We start from the raw sequence: 22,796 nt of genomic DNA on the forward strand, positions 1-22,796 counted from the left end.
GGGAAATGGAGGAGAGAGAAAGGTCGAAGAGCGGGAAGAGTGATGAAAATTGGGAAGTTGAAGTTGTTTAGGTTTTTTGATTGAGATGTGGTAGTGTAAATGTGTGATATTCCCGCCATAGTACATTTGTGAAATTTCGAATTTTTCGGTTTGTTTTTTTTTTCTTGTTACTTCTCCTTTTCTTCTTTTTGAAGAGGAGAGAAATGAGAAATGGAGTTGGGCCTTAGAAACACGTACATACAGACCTATGTACATCACTACATCGTATGTAGTATTAGACCATTACACATTTTGAGACTGATCAGTGGTCGATGGAGATGATAAATGATCATAAATTAAATCGGATTATTTAAAAAAAATGTAGAATGGTTCACAGTGAGCTTTTAGTTTCAAATCAAAATTATACACAAAATCAAGCTAAAAATTTGTTGTGATTTTTTCCATTCATTTCTACTTGAAGTTACTCCCTCTATTCCACTAACATGCTCATATTTGTTTACTGTTGTTCCATTGAGTTTGTCTCGTACTATTTTAAACGAAAAAGATAGACATAAAAGCTTAAAACAAAGACCAAAGTAAGAACTCGTCAAGCTAAACTTCAATTGAGTTTTAGAGAGCGAACCCTCTCCTATAGACAACCTTAGTGGGATCAAAGAAATACTTTATTGCTGTGCAAATAGAGCATATTCATGATTTGGGAAGATATATGTAGTTCATATAAGTTACAATTAGTTTTGATGATTTCAGATTTAAAAGGACAAGATGCTTGCTTAATTAAGCGACAAAACCGACATATGTGTCTTAATCTAAAATCTAAGCCTAATTTATACATACATGGATAAGAGACTGAGTTATTATCAAATTTCACACTTCATTTGTTAAACATTAAGACTGCTCTTACAAATTAATAATACAATTGAACACATTATTTGAAATTGTTGTGGACATTTTTCACAATCTCAAATTCTCAATCATTGACACGAGATAACATGAAGTAAATCACAAAAATATATTCGTTGGTACAATTGTATTTGTTGTTGCATTCAAAACGGCTTGTTGACTATAACTTGACAAGTAATTTAAAATTAAATGATTGTAAAAGATGAGATGAAAGAAGTGTTTGTGATATTTTTAAACATGAACGCACTTTTTTTTTTCAATGTGGCACATAAATTAGAGATAGGTCCAAAGATATACTTGTATAATTTAAAATTTCAAGTGAATATATAAGGAATTTTAGGCATGTAATTCGATAGGGTATAATTTCATTAGTTATGAATGCTGAGCTAAAAAATAGTAAAAAGTCTAAATTTTTTGTCTTTACTAAGGTAAAGTAAAAAGAGAAAAGTAAATTGAGATAAAGTCGAATTTGATAAACTAGTTGTTTAATTTAACCTATCGAATCATCGATCATAAGATTTAAGGTGTGTACCGTGTTTGTGCAAAGTAAACTAAAGAGAAGCAGAGATTAAGGGATAAGTTTTATGATCATTACCCAAGTGGTTAATGATCGATATATAATCTTTAGCTTACAATAAAATTTCAAAAAGAATGTGAATGACCCACACACTTCACACCTACAAATAGAAACTTACTGCTACGTGAGTAGATCGAATACAAACAAAAGGAGTGTGTAACTCATACTTTGTAGTTAAATGTTCCCTCAAACAACTCGTATTTTATTGGCCTTCAATTACCAAACAAAAAGAAAGTTGCATTATCAAAATTTGGTTTTGCTTTAAAGTTTTCTTTAATCTACTTCACGATTAACTATTTATTTTTTTTGAATTAATGCATGAATAATTAGATTAGATCAAACCAAATATCATGGTATGCGTTTGATTATTATTGTCAAATGTATTTAACATCTCATATTAGTAAAAACTTTAAATAACTTTCATACCAATTTAGTGTGTTCACTCATCAAGGTACATAAATTTAAAAATAAAGTAAGTTGGGGTTTGGTTTTATCAGTGATTCTAATAAAAATGTATAGTATGCACGATATTGTTCTATTTTATTTAAAGTAAATAAAAGGAGAGATAATGTCAATTCAAGGAGAGATAATTAGACTAAATTAGATCTTTTGAAATAAAGAAATAACTCTTATGGCATACGTTACGGTGTTGTTATGTCCAATATTTAATTTGTTTATTTATTTGCTTGTATAATTTCTAGAAGCATAACCTTCTTAAACACCACATATTATGAGTGTTTCATATTGAATAAAAAGAAGATAGAGTATGGGCCTATAATTCTCTTAAAACTATATGATTTTGGGATTAAACTTCCTTTGACCTTGTAAACTAGACTTTCTCCTAACGACGATTGCGAGCCTTTGCAGCTCAAATTGTTTCAAATTTTTCATTTTTTAAAAAATAATTTAAAAAGAGACTTGTGAAAACAATATACTCCTAGCTAAGTAAACGTGTCTTATAATGGAAATTGCAGCTATTGCAACCTCAAATAATCCTCAATCCCATTAGGAAAAAAGGGCAAAAGAGGGGTGGGGGGGATCACTTATTTTGTTTGCCTTCATTCAGATCCCCGTGATGTCTTTTTAATTAGATTGGACTTTTCTCAATGCATCACTATCTTATATCCACGAAAACTTGTACGTAGTACTTGTATACGATTTAATTTGGTATATGCAAAATGAAGTCAGATTAGTCATTTCAAGATTTATGAATATCACCCCTGACACCTCACCTCATGTTGCATAAGAATCTTCTTAAATGTTTATATTTATGTAGTTTATTTTCACTTATTTAAGGTCTTGTAAGTTCATATAAGATAAAAATTAAAGACAAATATGTTATCATAAGGGTTAGTCAAGTTCAAATTACAACTAAAGTATTTAATATGTAAATATCAGGTGAATTGAACACACCCTAAAAGTCTAAAACAGTAAAACCCCAAAACAGAGAATTTGCATTTAAGTTTAGCTTGAGAGATTTTGTGAAATTTGTATCAACATCTCATACATTGATCAATGTCTTAGTGTAAAATTTGTGGCGGATTTTTTATTTATTTATTTATTATTTTTTTTTTTTTTTGTGTGTTCTTATTGACTTATTGTTCTTCTTTAATATTTTCCACGTTATATAGGCCCTTGAGTGCCCTTGATCCTAACAAAAACAAATTCAATTCAAAGCCCAAGCCTTAGAAAAAATTACTGAGTGGTTGAATATTTAGCAAGTTAATAGGGAGTAAGTAATTAACTACCACCAAATATTCCATGATGGGCTATAAAGATTAATGCCGAAAGTAAGAAATTCTGGTCGAATTTATTTGACTTGAATTGCAATATTGAGAAATCTATTTGTGCCTAATTTTTTTTCTGTGCAATTGTGTAATTTGTGTTGTACTCCTGTATATTGGTTACCTTTATACGGATATATTTTGTTGTCCTAACTTCCACAAATCGAGTTCAAATTTAATTTGCTATGATTAATTTCTCTATACTTTGAGTCTCTATTTCATATTGTTTTCAACTTTTCATCCCCCACAAATTTAATCATAATTTACGAATTAAATCAGTTATCTTAAGAATATTATAGATATCTATTAAAGTCGATACATGAATAATATGTACCTAACGAACTACACTCTCCGCTCCTCAAAATTTATATTTATGATTCCTTTGATCCTAAGGAATTTCCAATAATGCCTCATATCCCCATATATTTGATTAGTGCTTTGCCGAGGAATTTCCAACAATACATGTCTCATATTCTTCCCATAGGTGATTGGTTTAGTGCTCTCAGAGTCATATTTCGAACCTATAAAGTAGTGCTAGTAAGTAGTTATCCACCCTCTAAAAATTATCATTTCTCTTATTAGCCATATAATTTTACTTAAGCTAGAGTTTGTTGATGGTGGAGTTTTGTTACGAAAAAAATTATACAAAACTTTGAAAATTGAGTATTCATTATTGTTTTTTCAATTGATGTGAGAAAAAATGAAAACAGTCTTATGACTTGTAGACTCTTTTGCATTGTATGACAATCAATCAAAAGAAACTTTTTACAATAATGAGATTATTATACCATCTGAGTCAAATTCATTTTAAAAAATATCGAAAGTTTTGTTGTGGGACAAGCGATAAAAAGATAAGTGAAACACAAAGTACGTATTTTATGATACGAAAATAGTGTATTATTATCATTTTTTTTTTTTTTTTTGAGAAAATAGCTTTAGTAACCTCAACTTATTAATACTTTGCTTGGCCATATGCCAATGTGAATAAAATCAATAAGTAATGTTTGTTGGTTACCCCCACAACTTTCATACTCTATTAGTTTAAGCATCTTTCTAGGTCCATCCATTCTATCAAGCCATATTTTTATATAGGGTTGAGGCTTTTGTCATACCGACCAATTTCCACCTAATGGACCATTCATATATACTGTTAAACTAAATTATCCAAGAAATTAATTTATTACTTTGTAGTACAAAACTCACTTATTTGGGTAAATGACAAATCTTGTAAGTGAAATGAATCCTTTGTATCAGATATACAATGGAGAGAGCATGCAATGTTTTAATTAAAAGGGTGTACCGAATTCTTTACTGACTTCATTTGACTTTTTAAGAGTTTTCTATAATTATACCGTTTTATATTTTTTGCAACTTTTGCCAAATTTGTCCGCTATATATTTTTTGCAACTTTCCAACATAAAGTTTTTTAAAGGAAATTACTAAAACACCCTTACTAAAATTTTCATAAAGTCAACTAATTACTTGATACAAAACTTAATAAAATACTCCATCAAAACTAATCTAACTTAATTAATTTAATTATTTCCTTCAAAAAAAAAATTAATTTAATTATTTCCATCAAAACTAATTCATCCCCCCCAACCAACACCATTTCAATCCACCGAACATCAATTCAACCCTCATTCATTTTTTCCAGAATTCAAACCCTTGAAGTTCTTCTTCAATTCCCTAGTTTCTTACTTTATCCTTCAATCTGACTCTCTCTCTCTTCCCACGAAGCCAAAACACTGGGATGGCGGAGATCTTCGCGTGGAGTACAATGACGGAAAGTTCGCGTCGTATGGTGGTGGTTTAAACAGCCTTTTACGAACGAATTTAGGGCGAGGTGGGTCATTGGGTTTTTCGATGAGGGTGTGGTATGATTTTTTGGGTTGGATAGGGTAAGTGGTTTGGGTTTAATTTGTGTGGGTGTTTTACGGGGTGGCTAAGTGGTGGTTATGGGGTAGGTTTTAGGTTACGGAGTGAGTGTGTGGTGGTTGGGTGGTGCCTGTGAGGCTGGTGTTGGTGACTTGTATGTACTAGGTGATGCTGCAGGTGGTTAATTATTATTCTATCCCCATTTTCTCTCTCCTTCCTTAATCAAATGCCCCTCTCTTTTTTTAATCTCCAATTCTCATTTTTTGCCTAGGAGTCCGTGTCGACTTTAAAGTTGCAAAAAATGTGAAACGGAGGAAGTACAAAATGATATATTTTGGCCATGTTCTCCTCGTATATTTTTATTGAACTGAAATTAATTTTATAGAACCGAATTAAAATTATTTGTACTGAACTGTAAATTGTAATTAACTTGCTGATATATATGAACTTATTTTAACTGAACTAAAATTATTTTTATGGAATATATTACAAGTATTATTAAGGTGAAGACGGAAGAGAACATGGCCCTAGTGATGTATATATTTAATAAAAACCATATACAGGTTAAACAATATATTAATGTAGAACTACACTTAAAGAAAAAACATAACAAAATTTCACATAAATAATGTACTTGTATGTTTTTTCTTACACATTTCTCTCTTTATTTAGATAAAACAGTACTGCCTTTTTTTCTTACACATAACCTTAGTCATTCTTTTAGATGATAGAGCAAAACAAATCATTACATGAAATAAACCAAAAAAATCACATAGGGTTAAGGGTATGGCCAAGATTAAGCATAAAATCTACCACCTATTTTGTCTCTTGAAATCAATGATTAAAAGAGACCAAAACAAAATTCTGTACAAAAAACTCTACAATCTACACTAAAATAAAGACATCAATAACAATGCTATAAATTCACTATTATTTTTTTTTTATTTTATTTTTATTTTTTTGACAATAGCTTCACTATTATTATTGTTAACGTCTCATTTACAGTTATTCTATTTAACTAATTACTCTCTTTGTTTTTTTTTTTAATAAGTGCTCAATTTTAACTTTTACACTATTTATATACACCACTTTGATCAATGTTTATGCTTTATATTTCCTCCGTTTTTTATTTATTGCACTACTTGCATTTTAAGGAAGTTTCACAAATATCGCACTATTTCCATTTTAGGAAACAAAATATCTCTGTTTACACTACAAATACCTAATATACCCTTACTTTTGCCACTTGATTCTTTAGTTTATATTTACATTATATTAGAGGTAATCATTGGGTGGGTCGGGTCAGGTTCGGGCCGGCCCGGAGCTAAAAGGGTATGCCCATTTATCGGGCCGGATTTTTTGTGCCCAAACTCGCCCAAAATGATCGTGGTGTGCGGGCTTTTCGGGCCGGGCCTAAAAAATAAACTAAATATGCATAAAAACGGATTCCCAAACCCGCCCAAAAAAATAAAAATTTCGGGGCGGGCCGGAAAATGCTGCCCAAAGCCCACCCAAAATCGGGTCGGGCCACACTTGATCAGCTCTACATTATATGTATAACTTTGTAATTTTACCCCCCCTCCCTATCTTCCTTTTTCCCACTACAAAATTAAAAAATTGTGCCAACCTCTATGGTGCAATAATAATAAATATACTCATGTGTGTAATTATTAGATTTGTCTTTATGTATATTTTTCAAATATCAAATTTTTATAATTTAGGGTAAGTTCTATTCACCTGATTTTTACTTATTTAAATTTAACTAAACTTATTTGCATTTAATAAAATTTATTTTAGTTGTAATTTGTACTTAAGTAACCTTATTAAAACTTATTTTTCTTGAACTGAATTAATCTGAACTTTTTTTTTGACAAAAAAAAAAACAATAAAACAAAAACTCAGATAAATTCAATTCAAGAAAAATAAATTAAATAATAAGTTATTGAACTTGAAATAAGTTAAAATAAGGTGAACAGAACAGACTCATACCTATTGTTGATTAAAGATATTACTTGTTAAAATAACACGTTGGCAAGTATACTTGTCAAAGTTAGGGCTGTGCACCGGTCCAAAACCCGAAATCATCTATTATTGTGGATCGGGGACCTAACCGTAATCAACCGGTTTGGGTTCTAGTCTAGACCTGTTTATTCCGGTTCGGTCCGGCTTTGGACTGGAGTGGATCGGTTATATTCTTTTCTTTTCTTTTTTTGCATTTTAATATCTTTATATATACATCTTTTTTTTTATGTCTTGTTTTTGTTTGCGTGCTTTCCTATTTTGCACCTAGAATTTACAAATTACAAGTTTGGTACCTAATTTTTTAGAATTAAACATAAAATTTAAAATTTTCACCCACCAAAAAAAAAAAAAAAAAACATTTTTCGGTCCATTTTGGTCCGGACTGGAATATTCCGGGTGTTTATCCGAATCGGACCGAAAACTCGAAATCACCAATTTGTGAGCACCGAAGACTGATCCGGAATCCAACGGTTCAGCTCGGTTTCAGTCCTGTTTCCGGTCTTGATCCTTTTTTGCACACCCCTAGTCAAAATAGAGCACTTATAAAAAATGGAATGAGTATTAGTGATTTCTGAGTTAAATTAGGAGAACTTAAAAGTAAAAAGTAAAATTAAACCGGAGGAGTATGATTGAGCGAAAAGGCATAAATTTGGTTATATAATCGTGAAGTCATGTGTTGGCTTAAAAGAGGAGAATGAGATCAGGTTTAACGCGCGGCGCGACGCTGCGAAGCCGCCCAAAGTGGACAGCGGCAGTTTAGTCGTCGTGAATCGTGATCAGATTAAGGCATTATGATTAACCAATTACAGTGTTTCACGTGTAATTATTTTATTGGGCTTTGATTAATGGGCTTTACTTTAGACTTCAGTGCACAACTCATCTTTTTTTTCCAACTCAGTACTTCAAAGTTCAAACCCAACAACTTCTTTCCATTCGGTCCACTGTTTTTCAACTACACAAATATATCTTGATTGTCTACTTTTGGCAATTAATACAACCACTTAATTTGGGGATCCTAAAAGATACTCTATTTTATTCACATTATTTTTATTTATTTTTTGAAAAAAATTAATATTAACATAAGAAAAGTTTAAAAATTATTTTCGATAAATTTAATAATTGTTATAATACATAAGTTATACGACAGAAATTAAAGTTTAGCCCATTAGTTTAAATAATTTGAAGTAAATTTAAGATAAGTTCAAGTTAGTTCAAAATAGCGTCATTTAATTTATAAGTGAAAATGAGGTGAATAAAACGCACTCCTTACAATAATTTTTTACAATTTGTTTCACGAAAAATAAATGCAAAATTAAATGTTGCTAATTTTTACTAGGTAAAATGATTTAAATTGTATCTTCTCCTTTCGTTTTTTACTGTATTCACTTTGTTTTGTTTAATTTTGGGTATCCCCTTTATCATTTTACCCTTTGCAATTCATATATAAGGTTTTTTTTTTTTTTGGATTACATTGAAACTTGTGTAATTAAATCCACGTATTTTATTCACAATCCTAAGTTTTCATTGGTGATTTGGAGCAAGGAAAATATAATCATAATATGTCGTTGTAAATGTTGATAGAATTACCGTGGCGGCATACTAATGAAAGTCAATTAATGAGTATCCTTAGATAAAATGACAAGTTGACGACTAATAAAACTTCATGGAGAAAGGTGCTTATCGGTTGGTTGGATGGTGGAAATTATTGTATATTATTATTATTGTTGTCCCATGTACAAGTATTTTTTATTTTTCAGGGGTTGCAACTGGATAGGTAGAATTATTCTACACTTTTTTAGTTCTTTGATTTGCACCCATTGCAAGAGTTTAATGACATTAACAATAACTTCATTAGACATAGAAGGTAAATTATTATATGTAATGTAACGTTTAAAATATGTATTCTGTATGCTTACCACATTTTTGGTATATGATGCAAGCAATTGATTGATTTCGCAGTCCCGTTAAAAAAAAAAAAAAAATTTGATTTCGCACTACAGTAAGAAATGTCTCATGTCAATGTTTATGATATGCAAGTAATGCAACTCAATTTTTTGACATGTGTACCATCTATTGTTCCAATATTGGCCATACATAGTTCCGATTATTGTAAGTGCAACTGTACAAAGGCTTGAGAATTAGTGTAGCAAATGTGGTTTATTTATAAAAATAAAAGTTGAGATAGTACTATGCATGAGAGAATGATTTTGTAAATAATAGTAGGAAATAAAATGTTATTAGGGTGTAGTGATAAAATATAATGTGTGGTGCCGGTTAATAATAAATAAAAGGAACAAACACCAATGAAAAGTTTAGTTCACAAAAGAGAACGAACGAAAATGTAAAATGTAATTAATTAACGAAGACGAATAATGTATATAGGAGACGCTTTTTGCATAGAAACTTTGGGGAATTTTAGAGGGAAAAGGATGTTTACGGGTGAACAAACATTGTCTCAATTGTCTTCGTGTCATGGTCTAATGGATGGTCATTTGCATAAGACATTCTTACAAAATTAGAAACAAGTATAAAATTTATTAGCATTAAGTCATTAACTCCATTTATATGAATGAACCACTAAGGGTACGAATTTTGACAAGTTTGAGGAGTTCCTAATGCGGTGCATTAAATTATTGTCATTGCTACACCATAACAAATTATTAACAAATCTGTAAAAGCAATTGAAAATATTGATCTTGACAACTCTTAGCCAAACTTTAATTTTTAGTTCCAAAGTTCCATGTTCTTCACCCTAATGTGGAGTAATTATATCATTATGTTCTTTAGATGTATGGATCAATTGGTTCACTTTATATACGTACTTGATTTTCACTTATTATAATTATTTATTATTTTTTAAATTGAACTTATTTTTCTAACTAAATTGTACTTTTTAAAACTCTTTTTCCTTTGTATGTTAGAATAAGGTGATAAAAGCATAGCTTATTTAACCCAGTAAACTTTCTTCAATTTTTAGGAGATTTTAGTATGAAGGTCACTATGCACAAGTATGAAAGTTATGTAAGCTAAAATTAAACTTCTAACACAAATAAAACTTGTTTTATTCAACTTAAACTTTGCTAAAATCATGCCACATCAAATCACATGGAGTACAATATTAATTATTTACCTATTACTAAATTATCTAATCAAACATCACTAAAAATTATGAAAAAAACATGTATTCGAGTAGTATACATTTATACAAGCTAAGATCTCACTTGATCTAGAGTAATTTTTTTTTTTATACCGGTCAAAGCTTTGTCAAACTTATTACATCGAATCAGGCCAGAATGCCACATCATGTCCCACCAAGTTTATTTCGAGTCAAAAGAACAACTTCTCAATCCATTACTCCATACTTTTAAATTCCAAATTGAAACCTCTAAAATTCAGGCATACCAACACTTAATTTTTGGCCAAGAAGAAAAACTGATTGGTAAACATGACTTTATCTTGAAAAAAATTGAAAAATAAAAGTAGCAAAGAGAGGAATGACCCCTAGATTGGTAGAGATGCGTCACGTATTTCCCCTTCCATCACGTTTTAGGACTACTATGCTAACTACGCTTTTGTGAATCATGGATACTGTTTTTTATTTTAAATTAATAAAGTGGGTCCCAACTTATACAAGGCTAGGCAGTTTTATTTTCTATTTTCAAGATTAGTGGTGGTAAGATTATTGGCCTATTAATGTGTTACCTAATGTTGTTTTTACAGTTTCATATTTCATTGACTTTTTTTGTTTTTTTTTTGTTTTTTTTTTGGTTTATTAAAAAAGAAAAAAATTCATATAATTCAAGATTTATCGGCATTGTGACATCATAGAAGCCATGTAAACCAGAACAATTAAAGCACTTCTTTTATTAATTTTTTTAATTACAATAATTTCTTTTTAGAGATAAGAAAGGGCCAACCAAACTTTCTTAGTATCTTTGCCCATGTCTCTTCTGATAGTAATTATTTTTTTACATTATCTAGTTTTACTCAAAAAAATTTAAATTAAATCCATAATTTCTCAAAAGGTCATAATCTCTATCCCTTAAAATAATAAAGATATATTACTGGTAAAAACTATTTATTTGATTATTTCACATGACAAATTTAATAGTGGCCAAAATAACAAAATAATTAATTAATAAAAAGTTAATTGACAATTTTAAGTGCTAAATATAATTGTAATTTAATAACGTTGTGTGAGGATTATTAGATGGCAAGCTAATAAAAAAAAAAAAAAAGCAATAATTGATATGGAGCATACTCAATTACTCACTAATATGAGATTAAGTATTTTTTCAAAAAATTTTACCAACTACTCTAGTTGATACCCATATAATAGAAAGTAGTAATAAAGTGAAATTACATTTCATTTTCTAGAAAATATAAAGCAGTAATGAAAGTGAAATTACGCGTGATTTTTGAGAAATTTGAAGCTAAGTCTCAGGATGTTACTTAAAATAATTGTTGGTATGGGATTAGAGTTGTAATGCAATGAGAGATTCGAGTGACACAAATGTATTTATGAAATAGATTGGATCCATGAAGTGTGAGCTTATTAACAATGGATGCTACTGGGCAATAATCCGATGAAACGACATGGTAGGTGAAGATACAATGTGTGATTGTATATTGATTCATAGCTAAATATATATCAGGATTGCCTTTTCTAGTTTCGAGAAAGGGGGATAAAAAAATCTGCCAGGTAGTTATTATGATTGAAGTTAATTAATGATGTTTGTTGACAGTTTTTTTAACGGTCTTATAGTTAAAAATAGTTAACTACTTCTGACAACCAATTGGCGCGCTCAATAACTGATTACCGACCATTTAAACACAAAACTTGAGCGAAATGAGTTTTGTATATAGTTTATCATGCATGTAATGATTTAGATTTTTATCTTTTATGAGCACACTAGATCAATCCCAAATTCTTGTCTAAAAAATACTTATAATTAATTAAATTTTAAATAAATCAAGTCACTTTAAACTCCACCAAGATCAAATTTTAATTAGGAGTCATTGAGGAAGGATTGTGATTTTCTCTTTAATACAATACAATAATATACTTCGTATCTAGTTTAATTGAACCAACAATAATGGTAATTAATTGAGGAGGACTGTTTCGGGGTTTTCTGATGTCCTGCGGGAGAGTTACAATTCCGAGACTGAAACCGGACGCCTGTACCTGCAAAACAAACGGATGCTCCGGATGATTGGAGATCCGCCTCCGACGGTCAAGTTAGTACTTGATTAAGGAGTAATTAATGCGGAAATTAAAGTGATTGGGTCTCTCTAGGTGAGAGAGTTTAATGTGTGTAATCTGCGTCCTCTCCCTTAATGAGGATTAAGGGAGGTATTTATAACCTCGGGAAACGTGCCAATCTAGGTTTAGGTTAACCTTGGGCTGATTGGGCTTCCCACGGAAGTTGGGCCTAGGTGACCGGTTATCCCAGTTGTCATGGGAAGGACACGTGTCGTGTCGTAATTGGTCCATAGTGGACAGATCATTGCTTGACACGTGGCAGGCTCCTATTGGCCCATGTGACGGACACATGGCGGAACCTGATTGGTCCACTTGTCAGATGGTGATTGGTGGGGAAAAATCCCCTAATCAAGGACGATATTAAAAAAGCTAATCGATGAGAATACCATATCCATAAACAAGTATATGCTTCCATGATTGTTTGGTTGGATCAACGAAATATGGTATGTACAAGATAAGTAAAGAATCAAATCGAGTTATATATAGTGTCAGTATGTCTCTTAATGCTTTTGTATGAATTATATAGTTTGTATTAGATTTTTTTGACTATACAATACCCACATGACAAAAATAGAGCACGGTTGTTTCTAGAGTATATTCGAAATTATATTAGTTATCAGAATATAATTGAGTATGATATGATTAGATACATTTGTACTCATTACAATATGTGTATTGCTATAAGCGTATTTTGATTTCATTAATCAAATACTCGCAATAACAACCCAATCACAAGAGAATTTGCAACATTGTTTGATTGTGAGAATTGTTTTCAAGGGTCAAAATCAATATTATTAAAACAAATGATAAGGAAAAAACAACTGTTCTAAAATCATATAGGTATATATCAACACCATACAATCATATATTTTATAAAATGATTGCCCCAAATAAGAATATCTTATTAATTATTAGCCTTTTTATTTAATCCCATAAAATATAATCAAACTACAAATCAGAATATCTTCTTAAATTACCGCGTAAAATTTAGGAGTTTTCCATTTTATACATGTTCAAAGGATTTGGGCTTTGGTGATGATGGGTAATTGTTGCTTGCATTTCTCTCCCAATAATGGACTTTCTTGCAAACTAAATCACAGTTTTAGGTGAGGTGTGCATAGAATAGAAGAAAAGTCCATAGTCAACAGGGATATTCTTCAGCCCATTTCATCATCATCTTTATTAATTTTTAAAAAAATTACTATCACAATTTTATTAATTTTGATTTTGATTTTTACAATTTTTCACAAAATAAATAGCAAATGAAGAAAAGAAAAAGTATTTGAGATTAGTTGTAATTAAAAGTAGTAATTTACATTTTTTTTTTCAAGATATAAAAATCAGGGAAAAAAAATGGAGAAAAAGCAAATGGAAAGATGAAACATTTACTTCACATACAATACTACAACAACAACAAAACAGCAAACAAAGAAAAAAAACACATTAAAAATTAATAAAAAAAGTCTTATATACAAATACATGCCCTCCATTTTCAACCTGCCTTTCCCCTTCCCTTCTTCCTTTCTTCTCTTCTATTCTCTTTCTTCTTCAATTTACCAGATTCCATTTTTTCTCTTTAATTGAATTTCACAGATTTTAAGCTTCAAAATTAATATTTTAAAATTAGTTCATGATTTGTAATTTATGATATTTAATTCAGTCTTTTTAAGACCAAAATTGGTTCTGGGTTTCTCTGAATTTTGATTCTCCATCTGGGGTTTTGGCAAGAACACCCTCACGGACCACTTTTCAGTGTTATAGATAATAAATTCGTTTTTTTTTTTTTTGGAAAAAAAAATTAATCTTATTAATTTTAATTTGTGGGTGATTAAAAAAAAAAAAAACAGCTTTCATTTGATTTTTATTTTTTGGAATTTAAAAGTAAGGGAAAAAAAAAAAGAGGAGGAGGATATGGGCAAGCAAGGACCTTGCTATCACTGTGGTGTTTCAAGTGAGTTTTTGTTAATTGAATTGTATTATTGAATAAATTGCCCATCTTTTTCAATAATAATAATAATAAAAATAATTAGAACTGCAGATTTTGCAGTTTCACCATTTTTTTTTTTGGTTTTCTGGAATTTGACTTTTCTAGATTTAGAAGTTTGAGGGAGCTAGTACTAAGACTGGGTTATTAAAAATGATGAATGTGTTGTGGGTTTAATTGCTGTGTGTTGTGTTTGTTTGTGAATTTTAAGATTGAAGGGTAACAGAATTGCAGGTTCCCTTAATCTGGGAAAAAATTGTGGGGTACCTTAAAATGAATGGGTTTTTATTTTTCTAGTTTTAGGATTACTTGCTGGTGTTTGACTCTTTTCTGGGTAAAAAAATTGCATCTCAAAAGTTTATATATACTGGAGTTTGAGTTGGGATTTTTGCAAAATTTTGATGTTTTTCTAAAACCCATTGAACCAATTCAATTCTTATTAGCATTTTCATAATGCTTCAATCAGAAATTGAAGTTCTTCCTATTGGGGTTGGTTCAATCCTCTTTTGCCTGTGTCGCCGCGCTCATTTGATTCATAATTGAAAGTTGCAACTGGTGAATTCAATTGATGCTTTTGCTAGAGTTAGTGTTTTCCAAAGTGAATTGTCAATTGGTATCAATCAGCTATCTGCTCCTATATGTGGAGAGTGTCTTTCAGCTCGTTTACCTTTCCCATCACCATTTTCAAGTAGCCGTGTTTAACTTGTTGATTGAGTGTCAATGGAACTTTAAAACTCTGCAAAACTCTTGTTTAGTTTTTCCATTGCCTCTACTCTTCTAAGAAGTATAGGTTTTCACTGTCTTGTACACCAAAAGTCTTATCTATCTGCTACCTAGTCCTGCTCAAGGCAATGCCAAAGTTTTCTTATGACACCATGCTTCTTCTGGCTCGATCATAGACTTCACTATCTTGAGTCTAGTGTAAGAGTGAAATCAGAGCTCAGGATAGCTCAATCATCATTAGTTAAGCTGCTGTAATATTGTAATTGAAGCCTTAAGTCTGTTAGATGACTGAGAACTTCCACACTTGTTTTGGGGCAATGCATTTCATCTTTTTATTTGATTGCGAAGCTAGAACTCAACTTAGGTATGCGAAGTGGCAACACTTTTCAGGCATCTTCTATATGTCAAATTCCCTTGTGCCTAGAAGTCAGCTATAATGTGTTCTTTCATTAGTGCACCTTTAGTTGCCTGTGGCTTGCTCATGTTTGGAAGCTATGATCATTGCTTTCCAGTCACTATTAGTTAATCATGCAGTCATTTGAGCTTCCACTTCATACAGTTGTCTGATCAGACTGTTCACGAACTTTTCGTGACTTTTGAGGATGGAAGTCTCAACCCTTATGTATGGGTTGTTGTTGCAGGATTTCTGGCTTCTCACTTCTGCTTCTAGCTACTCCACTCCCCTCACCTTATCTTTTGACTCCACTAATTCTGTGTCTCCTGAGCATATCCTTGTTATTGAAACCTTGTCACGCTTCCTTTTCCCCTTTTGAGGTGTCCTGTTGTACAATTCTGCTAACTCAAAGTGCTGCATTCTGGTCTAATGCATTCAATTCTTTCTGCAAGTTATATGTTATGCCAGACAATTGTTGCTACCCTGTTTGGCCAATGCAAACCTTATGACTTGTTTTTTTTAGCTCTTGCCTTTTCAATTTGAGAGTCTCAAAGTAGATTCTTGTTTATTGGTTTACATTGCAAATCTTAAACTTATACATCATTTCTGAATATTTTTTAAAAAAAAATTATGTGCATGCTGGGTGTTGACATTTATGCAAGATCCTTTGGGTTGCATTTTCTTTGAGTTTGATATTAGAGATGTGAAGCACATTTGTTATGAAGTCTGTAGCTCTGAGATTATTGAATTTGGGAAGCACTCTGGTATATCAAGGCTGAAAGTTTATGATTTTGGAAGCCTTCACCCTCCCCCGCCCCCCCCCCCCCCCCCCCCCCCCCCAAAAAAAAAAAAATATTATTGCCTGCAAATATTTCTTACTGCTGAACATTTGAAAGTGGTAGTTATTGTTGTAGGCTTCCATAAGCTTGATGTGCAGAGTATTCTAAGGCGGCTCCTAAGCCATTCTTGTTATTAGCCATTTGTTTAAATAATTTTTTTGACATCATTCTACTAATGCAGGCACCCCACTTTGGCGTAATGGCCCCCCCGAGAAGCCTGTTCTTTGCAATGCTTGTGGATCTCGATGGAGAACAAAGGGAACTCTTGCAAATTATACCCCTTTACATTCCAGAGTTGATCCTGATGATTATGAGGATCATAGAGTCGGCAGAGTGAAGACCATGTCTCTTAAGAAAAGGGATGATAAGATAAGCAGAAGGAAATATAATTACGAAAATTCAGTTGATGGGGAATTTATCCCTGATTACAGCCAGGGATTTCAGAAGAATATTGATGAGGATACGAGTAATAGATCAAGTTCTGGCTCTGCCATATCAAATTCTGAAAGCTGTGCTCAGTTTGGCAGTGCGGAGGCTAGTGAATTGACAGGTCAGAGGCTAACCTGCACTCTAAAATTGACATGAGTGAAGGATGATGCTAGACAATAGGTGTATCCATTGAACCCTTGTGTATCTTGGTTTAGTTGGAGGGTTGCATTAGATGATACCTATTTTATTATACCAGAGAGCAATATGATTGTGAATGGAAGTCCATGAGGCTATATCCGTGATGATTGTGAGTGGAAGTCCATGAGGCTATATCTATGATTGGGGTGGGTTGGTGCTTAACATCATTCTCAAAGCTACTTGCTAAGATGAACATCTAGAAGGAAATATTGGTACTTCATTGGTGCTGTACTCTGTAGGACTGGATTGTTCATATTTAGCATGTACAGTTTGCTGAGTTATCATATGTGAATCGCATGTAAATCACCATTCATCATTATAGTATACATGAACCTGGAAGAAAAACAGCGTGATGTTCTGTTGTTGGACTATCAAGCTTTGCTGCTGATAAATTAACTGCTGGAATTGTTGTGAATAGAACACTTAACATGCTGTCCTTGTATGATTTGTATATTTTAGTCTTACTTTTGTCCTTTTCCAGGTCCAGCACAATCCATTGTGTGGGATGCGCTGGTTCCATCAAGGAAAAGAACATGTGTAACCCGTGCAAAGCAATCTTCAGTAGAGAAGCTGACAAAGGACTTGTATACCATCTTACACGAACAACAGGCTTCTCACCCTTCAGTTTCCTCTGAGGATGACTTGCTCTATGAGAGTGAGGCCCCAATGGTATCAGTTGAAATAGGTCATGGAAGTGTACTTATTAGACACCCAAGCTCCATTGCACGAGAAGAGGAATCCGAAGCTAGTTCCCTGTCAGTTGAAAATAAGCTTTGCAGAACAGATGAGGGCTACTCAAATCCTGCATCTATGCTGTTGTTTAATGACAGCAAGAAAGTGGGTAGCTCCTGCTTGGGGGTGGAAAAAGTTAAGAGGCTAAATGGCCACATTCTGCAGCTAGAGCAAGTTAAGAGGTAAACCTTATTCACATGAGTTACCTAGACATTGTCCTGAAGTACCGATATAACTGACAGGATTTTCATCCTGTATGGTGCAAATAAGGCCTGAAGTGTATTCATATGATATTACATTATTACTTAGCATGTGTTCAAGTTGTTAAGCTTTATCTATATCACGAATGAGATCAGTTATCAATTTGAAGGGTATCCTCAGAAAAACGCAGCTACAATTCACAAAGAATATTTAAAAGCGACTCACTTTAACTTTTCCACTGTTATTTGTTTTGCAGGGAAAAATACGATCATGAGAGCATCCAACTTCTGTGGAATCATGATTCTCTGCTGTGCAACATTGACTTGACTGTGAGTTTCATTCTTACATGTTACAGAATAATTACAGCTGATGCCAAATACTACTGTTAAAGCCGTAAAGGTGTTTATTCAATTTCCCCCCTGAATTTGTCTTTTAAACTTGCATCTTGGTTGAGAATTCTGCTCACAGAACAACTATTGAAATTCATCCATTTTATAGAACTCAACTCATTATCGTTGCCCATGAATGCAATCAGTTGTGCTCGAGTGTGGGTTTGTTTGTATCATGTTTTCCTTTAAAGCCTGTTATTTTCTTTCTTTTCTCCTCTCAAATAAAAAAAAAAGTTTCTTTTCTATATTCAAAACCTAGGTCCTGAAACTTTTTTGTTCTACATTACTCTGACATGGAAGTGATACAACTTTGTATACTAAATGAGGATCATCCATGTTTTTTCTGCAGGAAATTGTCAATCCTGATGTCTTTTGGGGTCACTTAACGGATAAGGAACAGCAGGATTTGCTCAAGTATCTGCCTACTGTCGATACCTCCTCTGTTTCTGATAGGTTAGTTTCGTTCTTGATGATTTATGTTTGTTGTAAGAAGATCCAACACCTCTCAAATACTTCTCAACTTAAGTTTTTTGGAGTATTTCATTCTATGAAGATTCAAAGACTTATTATTCCTTTTGTTGCTCATGCAGTCTTGGAAGCATATTTACTAGCACGCACTTCAAGGAGAATATATCTTCTTTTCAGAAGCTGCTTGCGGATGGAGTATTTGATACTTCCTTTTCAGGAATACAAACTGAAGACTGTAAGGTCCTTAAGAGACTAGCTTTGTCCAATATGACCAAGTGCAATTGGGTGGAGTATCGTAATTCACTTAAGGTTTGACCTAATTTTCTCAATTTATCAGCTTTCTCATCAAGCTTGCCACTTATTTCACACGTTGACATGAATGGCCTACTCATCTGTTTGATTGCAGGATAAGAGAACTAAAGAGAGTATAGGAGAATCTGTCCGCATATCAGAAGCTAAATCCTGCTTTTCTGGTAACATTCCCAATGCTAAGAGATCGCGGGAGAGCCAAACTCATCGCTGGCCAGGTTAGTCACTTTTCTTACCTTTTTGAGTTAAAAATTAGGTCTTAACTCCCTGGATACTTTTGGTATCTTCATTCATTTTTAGATTTTTGAACTTATTTGGTTTCTGAGATTATTATTAAGAAATAAAGAAGAAACATTGAAGTCTTAGATGTTTGGCTAACAATATAAATCAGAGATGGTATTCAAGGTGAGATTTTACAATGTACTATTGGTATCCAAGATGAGATTTTACAATGTACTATTGGAAAAATTTTCAAATACTTCATACGATTGAGATAGAAACAATGTCTATTTTTGTAAAATCTTAATTTGACTTGTGATGAAGACCTATATTTTATTAAGAATTGAAACATTCACTTGCTGCATGACTGATGATTTTTTGAGATGTCCTGATTACAATTATTTTGTCTAAAACAATACTCGTATCACATTTGTAGGTAGTAATTTATAGCTGACCTATTTTTAATCCCCACTTGCTGTTTATACTCAATTAAATCACTTAATATGAAAAGAATTGTCTTTTTCAAAAAAAAAAAAACAATATGAGAAGAATTGTCTTACTGCTGGCTAGTCTTGATGAGATTACACTAAATTACTATAAAGAAAAAGTGGATTGGTGTTTGTGACATCACGAAGAATTTACAATTTGGCACCAAGGAAAGTGTTTAATGTCTAATATTGGTTAAGAATTATGGCAGCACAATTAGCAAGTAAAATGTCACTTTTCTCCATTTTGTGCCTTTTCTATTTTGATACTAAGCTGATAGTGCTATGTTGTTTCTCTTTCTCCAGAAACAAATGGTGCAACGAAAATTCCGAAACGAGTGCTCCTGAAAGTTGATTGCAAAAGCAAGCAACCCTTACAATATGAAGGCTCGTGCTTCACTCCAGCTCCGAAGAACCTCTTCACCTTCCCAACCAATGGTAGCTCCCTCATGCTTGATTCCTACCAATTCGAAGATGAAAGCTCTGATCAGGATTTGCTGCTTGATGTTCCATCCAATGGATCATACCCGCAAGCTGAGGCTGAGCTCCTCTGCCCTTCCTCTAGTTTTGCATCCCAACAAGCCAGTAGTAGTTCTATACCCCTATCTCATTTCCGTCCTTGACAAATACCGAGCAACTGTTCCATCCATAGGCAGTGGACAATGCCATCCGAATCCATAGAACAAATTTTCTTTGGATGCTGTTTAATAGTTTTGTTATGACCCCTCATCCCCCTCCCCCAAAGTGCCTATTTTGAACTTGGATTGGTAAAGGGAATATGTGGGTTTCTCTTTTTGTATAGGTTGATGATGAAAGCTTGTAGCATATATAGCCATAATGCAGAAGAGATGGTAAAGATTTTGGGGTACTGTATGCAGTTTAGTCCCTTATAAGCTAACATATGGCATCCTTTCGGGCAAACTGTATTGTTGGGGGAAGTACATAGCCTCCCGGTTAGTGAAGAAAACCGAAGTGAGTTTTCTTAGATGCCTGTAAACAAATGTCATCCTCATCCATATATTTGGATATATGGAGAGTTACTATAGTGAAAAGGCTTTGCATTTGCTTGGCTTCTTAGATACAGGGTTTACATAGGAGGTAAGATCGTGTATACCTGACTCCTCATTTCATTTTAGTCGGGAGCCTTGACCAATCGGGTGTCAATTTCCGAGTGAAGTAGTAGATAGATTGAGTCAGTTGTAACTAGCAAAACTTGGTCAAATTTTCACTAGTTCTCACCAAATACCTTTTTTTTCTTTTTTTTTTTTTTTTTTTTAAGGTGTCTAGTGTTCAATCTTTATCATGTATGCTCCCCATATTTTTGTCTCACTTTTCTTCCCCTTCGTTGGGTTTGGCTTAGTATCAAAGTTTGGAGGCTCATTTATTGGGACATGCCCTTTCATATTATATAATCCCTAGTAGTATATTCAAATGTACGGAGTACTACTCAGACTATTTCCTTTTCCCCCAATTTACTTGTCCTATATTTATTAACATAGAAATATTACGCAAGCGTAAATAGTAGAGAGGAAAGAATATGTGGATGAGAGTGAGACTCAACTCTTGGTAAAAAAGAGATAATTTTTCCTTGAAAAGCTTCAGGACAAGTAAATTGAAACACCCAAAAGACAAAAATGTGGCAAATAGATTAGGAGCAAGGACGGGGAAATATTGAATACTCCGTATGTAAGAAAATATGACCCAAAAAATTAGAAATTTTTTACAAACACATGTATTTTACTTTTGCTATCGGAGAAAATTATATTTTTATTTTACTACCTTACAAAAACAAGTTTGTTAAAAATTGCTACCGCTTAACACTTTTAGTTACTATTTCCGTTAGTGAGATCTAACAACCCTCACTGCCACCCCTCCCTCCTCAGACACCCTCACTGCCTCCCCGTCAGCCACCTTGACCCACCATAATAAAAAAAATTAAAAAAAAATAAAATAAAAACACTCGGCCACCATCACTGCCCAGCAACCACCCCCTCCCCCTTGCCGGCGGCCGGTGCCCAAAGCGTCGCCCGGCGCCGGCGACCCCACTCCCCTTCCCTTTTTTCCACCGTCGCGACCCTAACCCACCTTTCAGCCACCATACCATCCCTTACTCCTCTCAATTACCCACGACAACTCTTCCCACCGCACCACCATAACTCACCTTCAACCTCTCGCAACACCACAAAAAGTCCAAAATGCGCCGCTACTGCTGCTGCTCCTCCCTCCGAACAAGTCGCCCCACTCCCCAGCACCAAAAGCCGGCACCTCTAACCCTAAACCACCAGCCCGAAACCACCCTAAACGGGTTTTAATTTAGGGTTTCGCTTATGGTGGTTTCGGGGTGGTGGTTTATGATTAGGGGTGGCCGAAAAGGGTAGGGGAAGGGGAGGGGGGTAGGCAGCGTAGGTGGAGGAAAGGGAGGGGGAGTGGAGTAGCTGGCGCCGGGCGATGCTTTGGGCGCCGGCAGGGCAAAGGGGAGGGTGGCTGGGTTTTTCTTTTTTTTTTAAAAAAAATTAAATTTTTTTTTCTTTTTTTTTAATTTTTTGAATAAACTTAACGGAACCCTAACAGATTCCATTAAGTGGTAGCAATTTTTAACAAACTTGTTTTTGTATGGTAGTGAAATTAATGTAAAATTTTTCCCGATAGCGAAAGTGAAATACGTGTGTTTTACTGGTAGCAAAAGTGAAAATTTTCCAAAAATTATGAAAAAGTCACATGAATGATGGAATCCCATAATTTTATCTTGTGGTAACATGGAATGACTTGTTCTTATGTGTTACTTAGTCCAAATTTAGATAATTATAACATTTATTTCACAGAAAGGGTAATTTGACCATGTAAGAGAAGTAAAGAAGCTTCTGAAAGCAACTAGTAATATGGAACACTAAATGTTGCAAAGACTGTAATTTAGATTAATTGGCTTCAATGTCTTATCTAACTAGTGGAAACAAAAGTTGAAGCAATAGTTAAGAAACATCATTTTCTCATTACAAGAAATA

At 33.1% G+C, this 22,796-nt stretch overlaps 1 protein-coding gene across 1 annotated transcript; it reads left to right on the forward strand.

Annotated features, from left to right (window-relative positions):
• Positions 1-13,673: 13,673 nt before the first annotated feature.
• LOC110732410 (GATA transcription factor 26-like) lies at positions 13,674-20,873 on the forward strand. Its single transcript, XM_021912349.1, has 8 exons — positions 13,674-14,375; positions 16,546-16,914; positions 17,473-17,905; positions 18,181-18,253; positions 18,663-18,766; positions 18,904-19,090; positions 19,188-19,308; positions 20,101-20,873. The coding sequence occupies exons 1-8, from the start codon at positions 14,336-14,338 to the stop codon at positions 20,415-20,417; spliced, it is 1,644 nt and encodes a 547-aa protein (XP_021768041.1). The 5' UTR covers positions 13,674-14,335; the 3' UTR covers positions 20,418-20,873.
• The last annotated feature ends 1,923 nt before the right edge of the window (positions 20,874-22,796 follow it).

Source organism: Chenopodium quinoa, unplaced genomic scaffold (assembly GCF_001683475.1).
Source record: "Chenopodium quinoa cultivar QQ74 unplaced genomic scaffold, ASM168347v1, whole genome shotgun sequence".
In the NCBI taxonomy this organism is placed as follows: domain Eukaryota; kingdom Viridiplantae; phylum Streptophyta; class Magnoliopsida; order Caryophyllales; family Amaranthaceae; genus Chenopodium; species Chenopodium quinoa.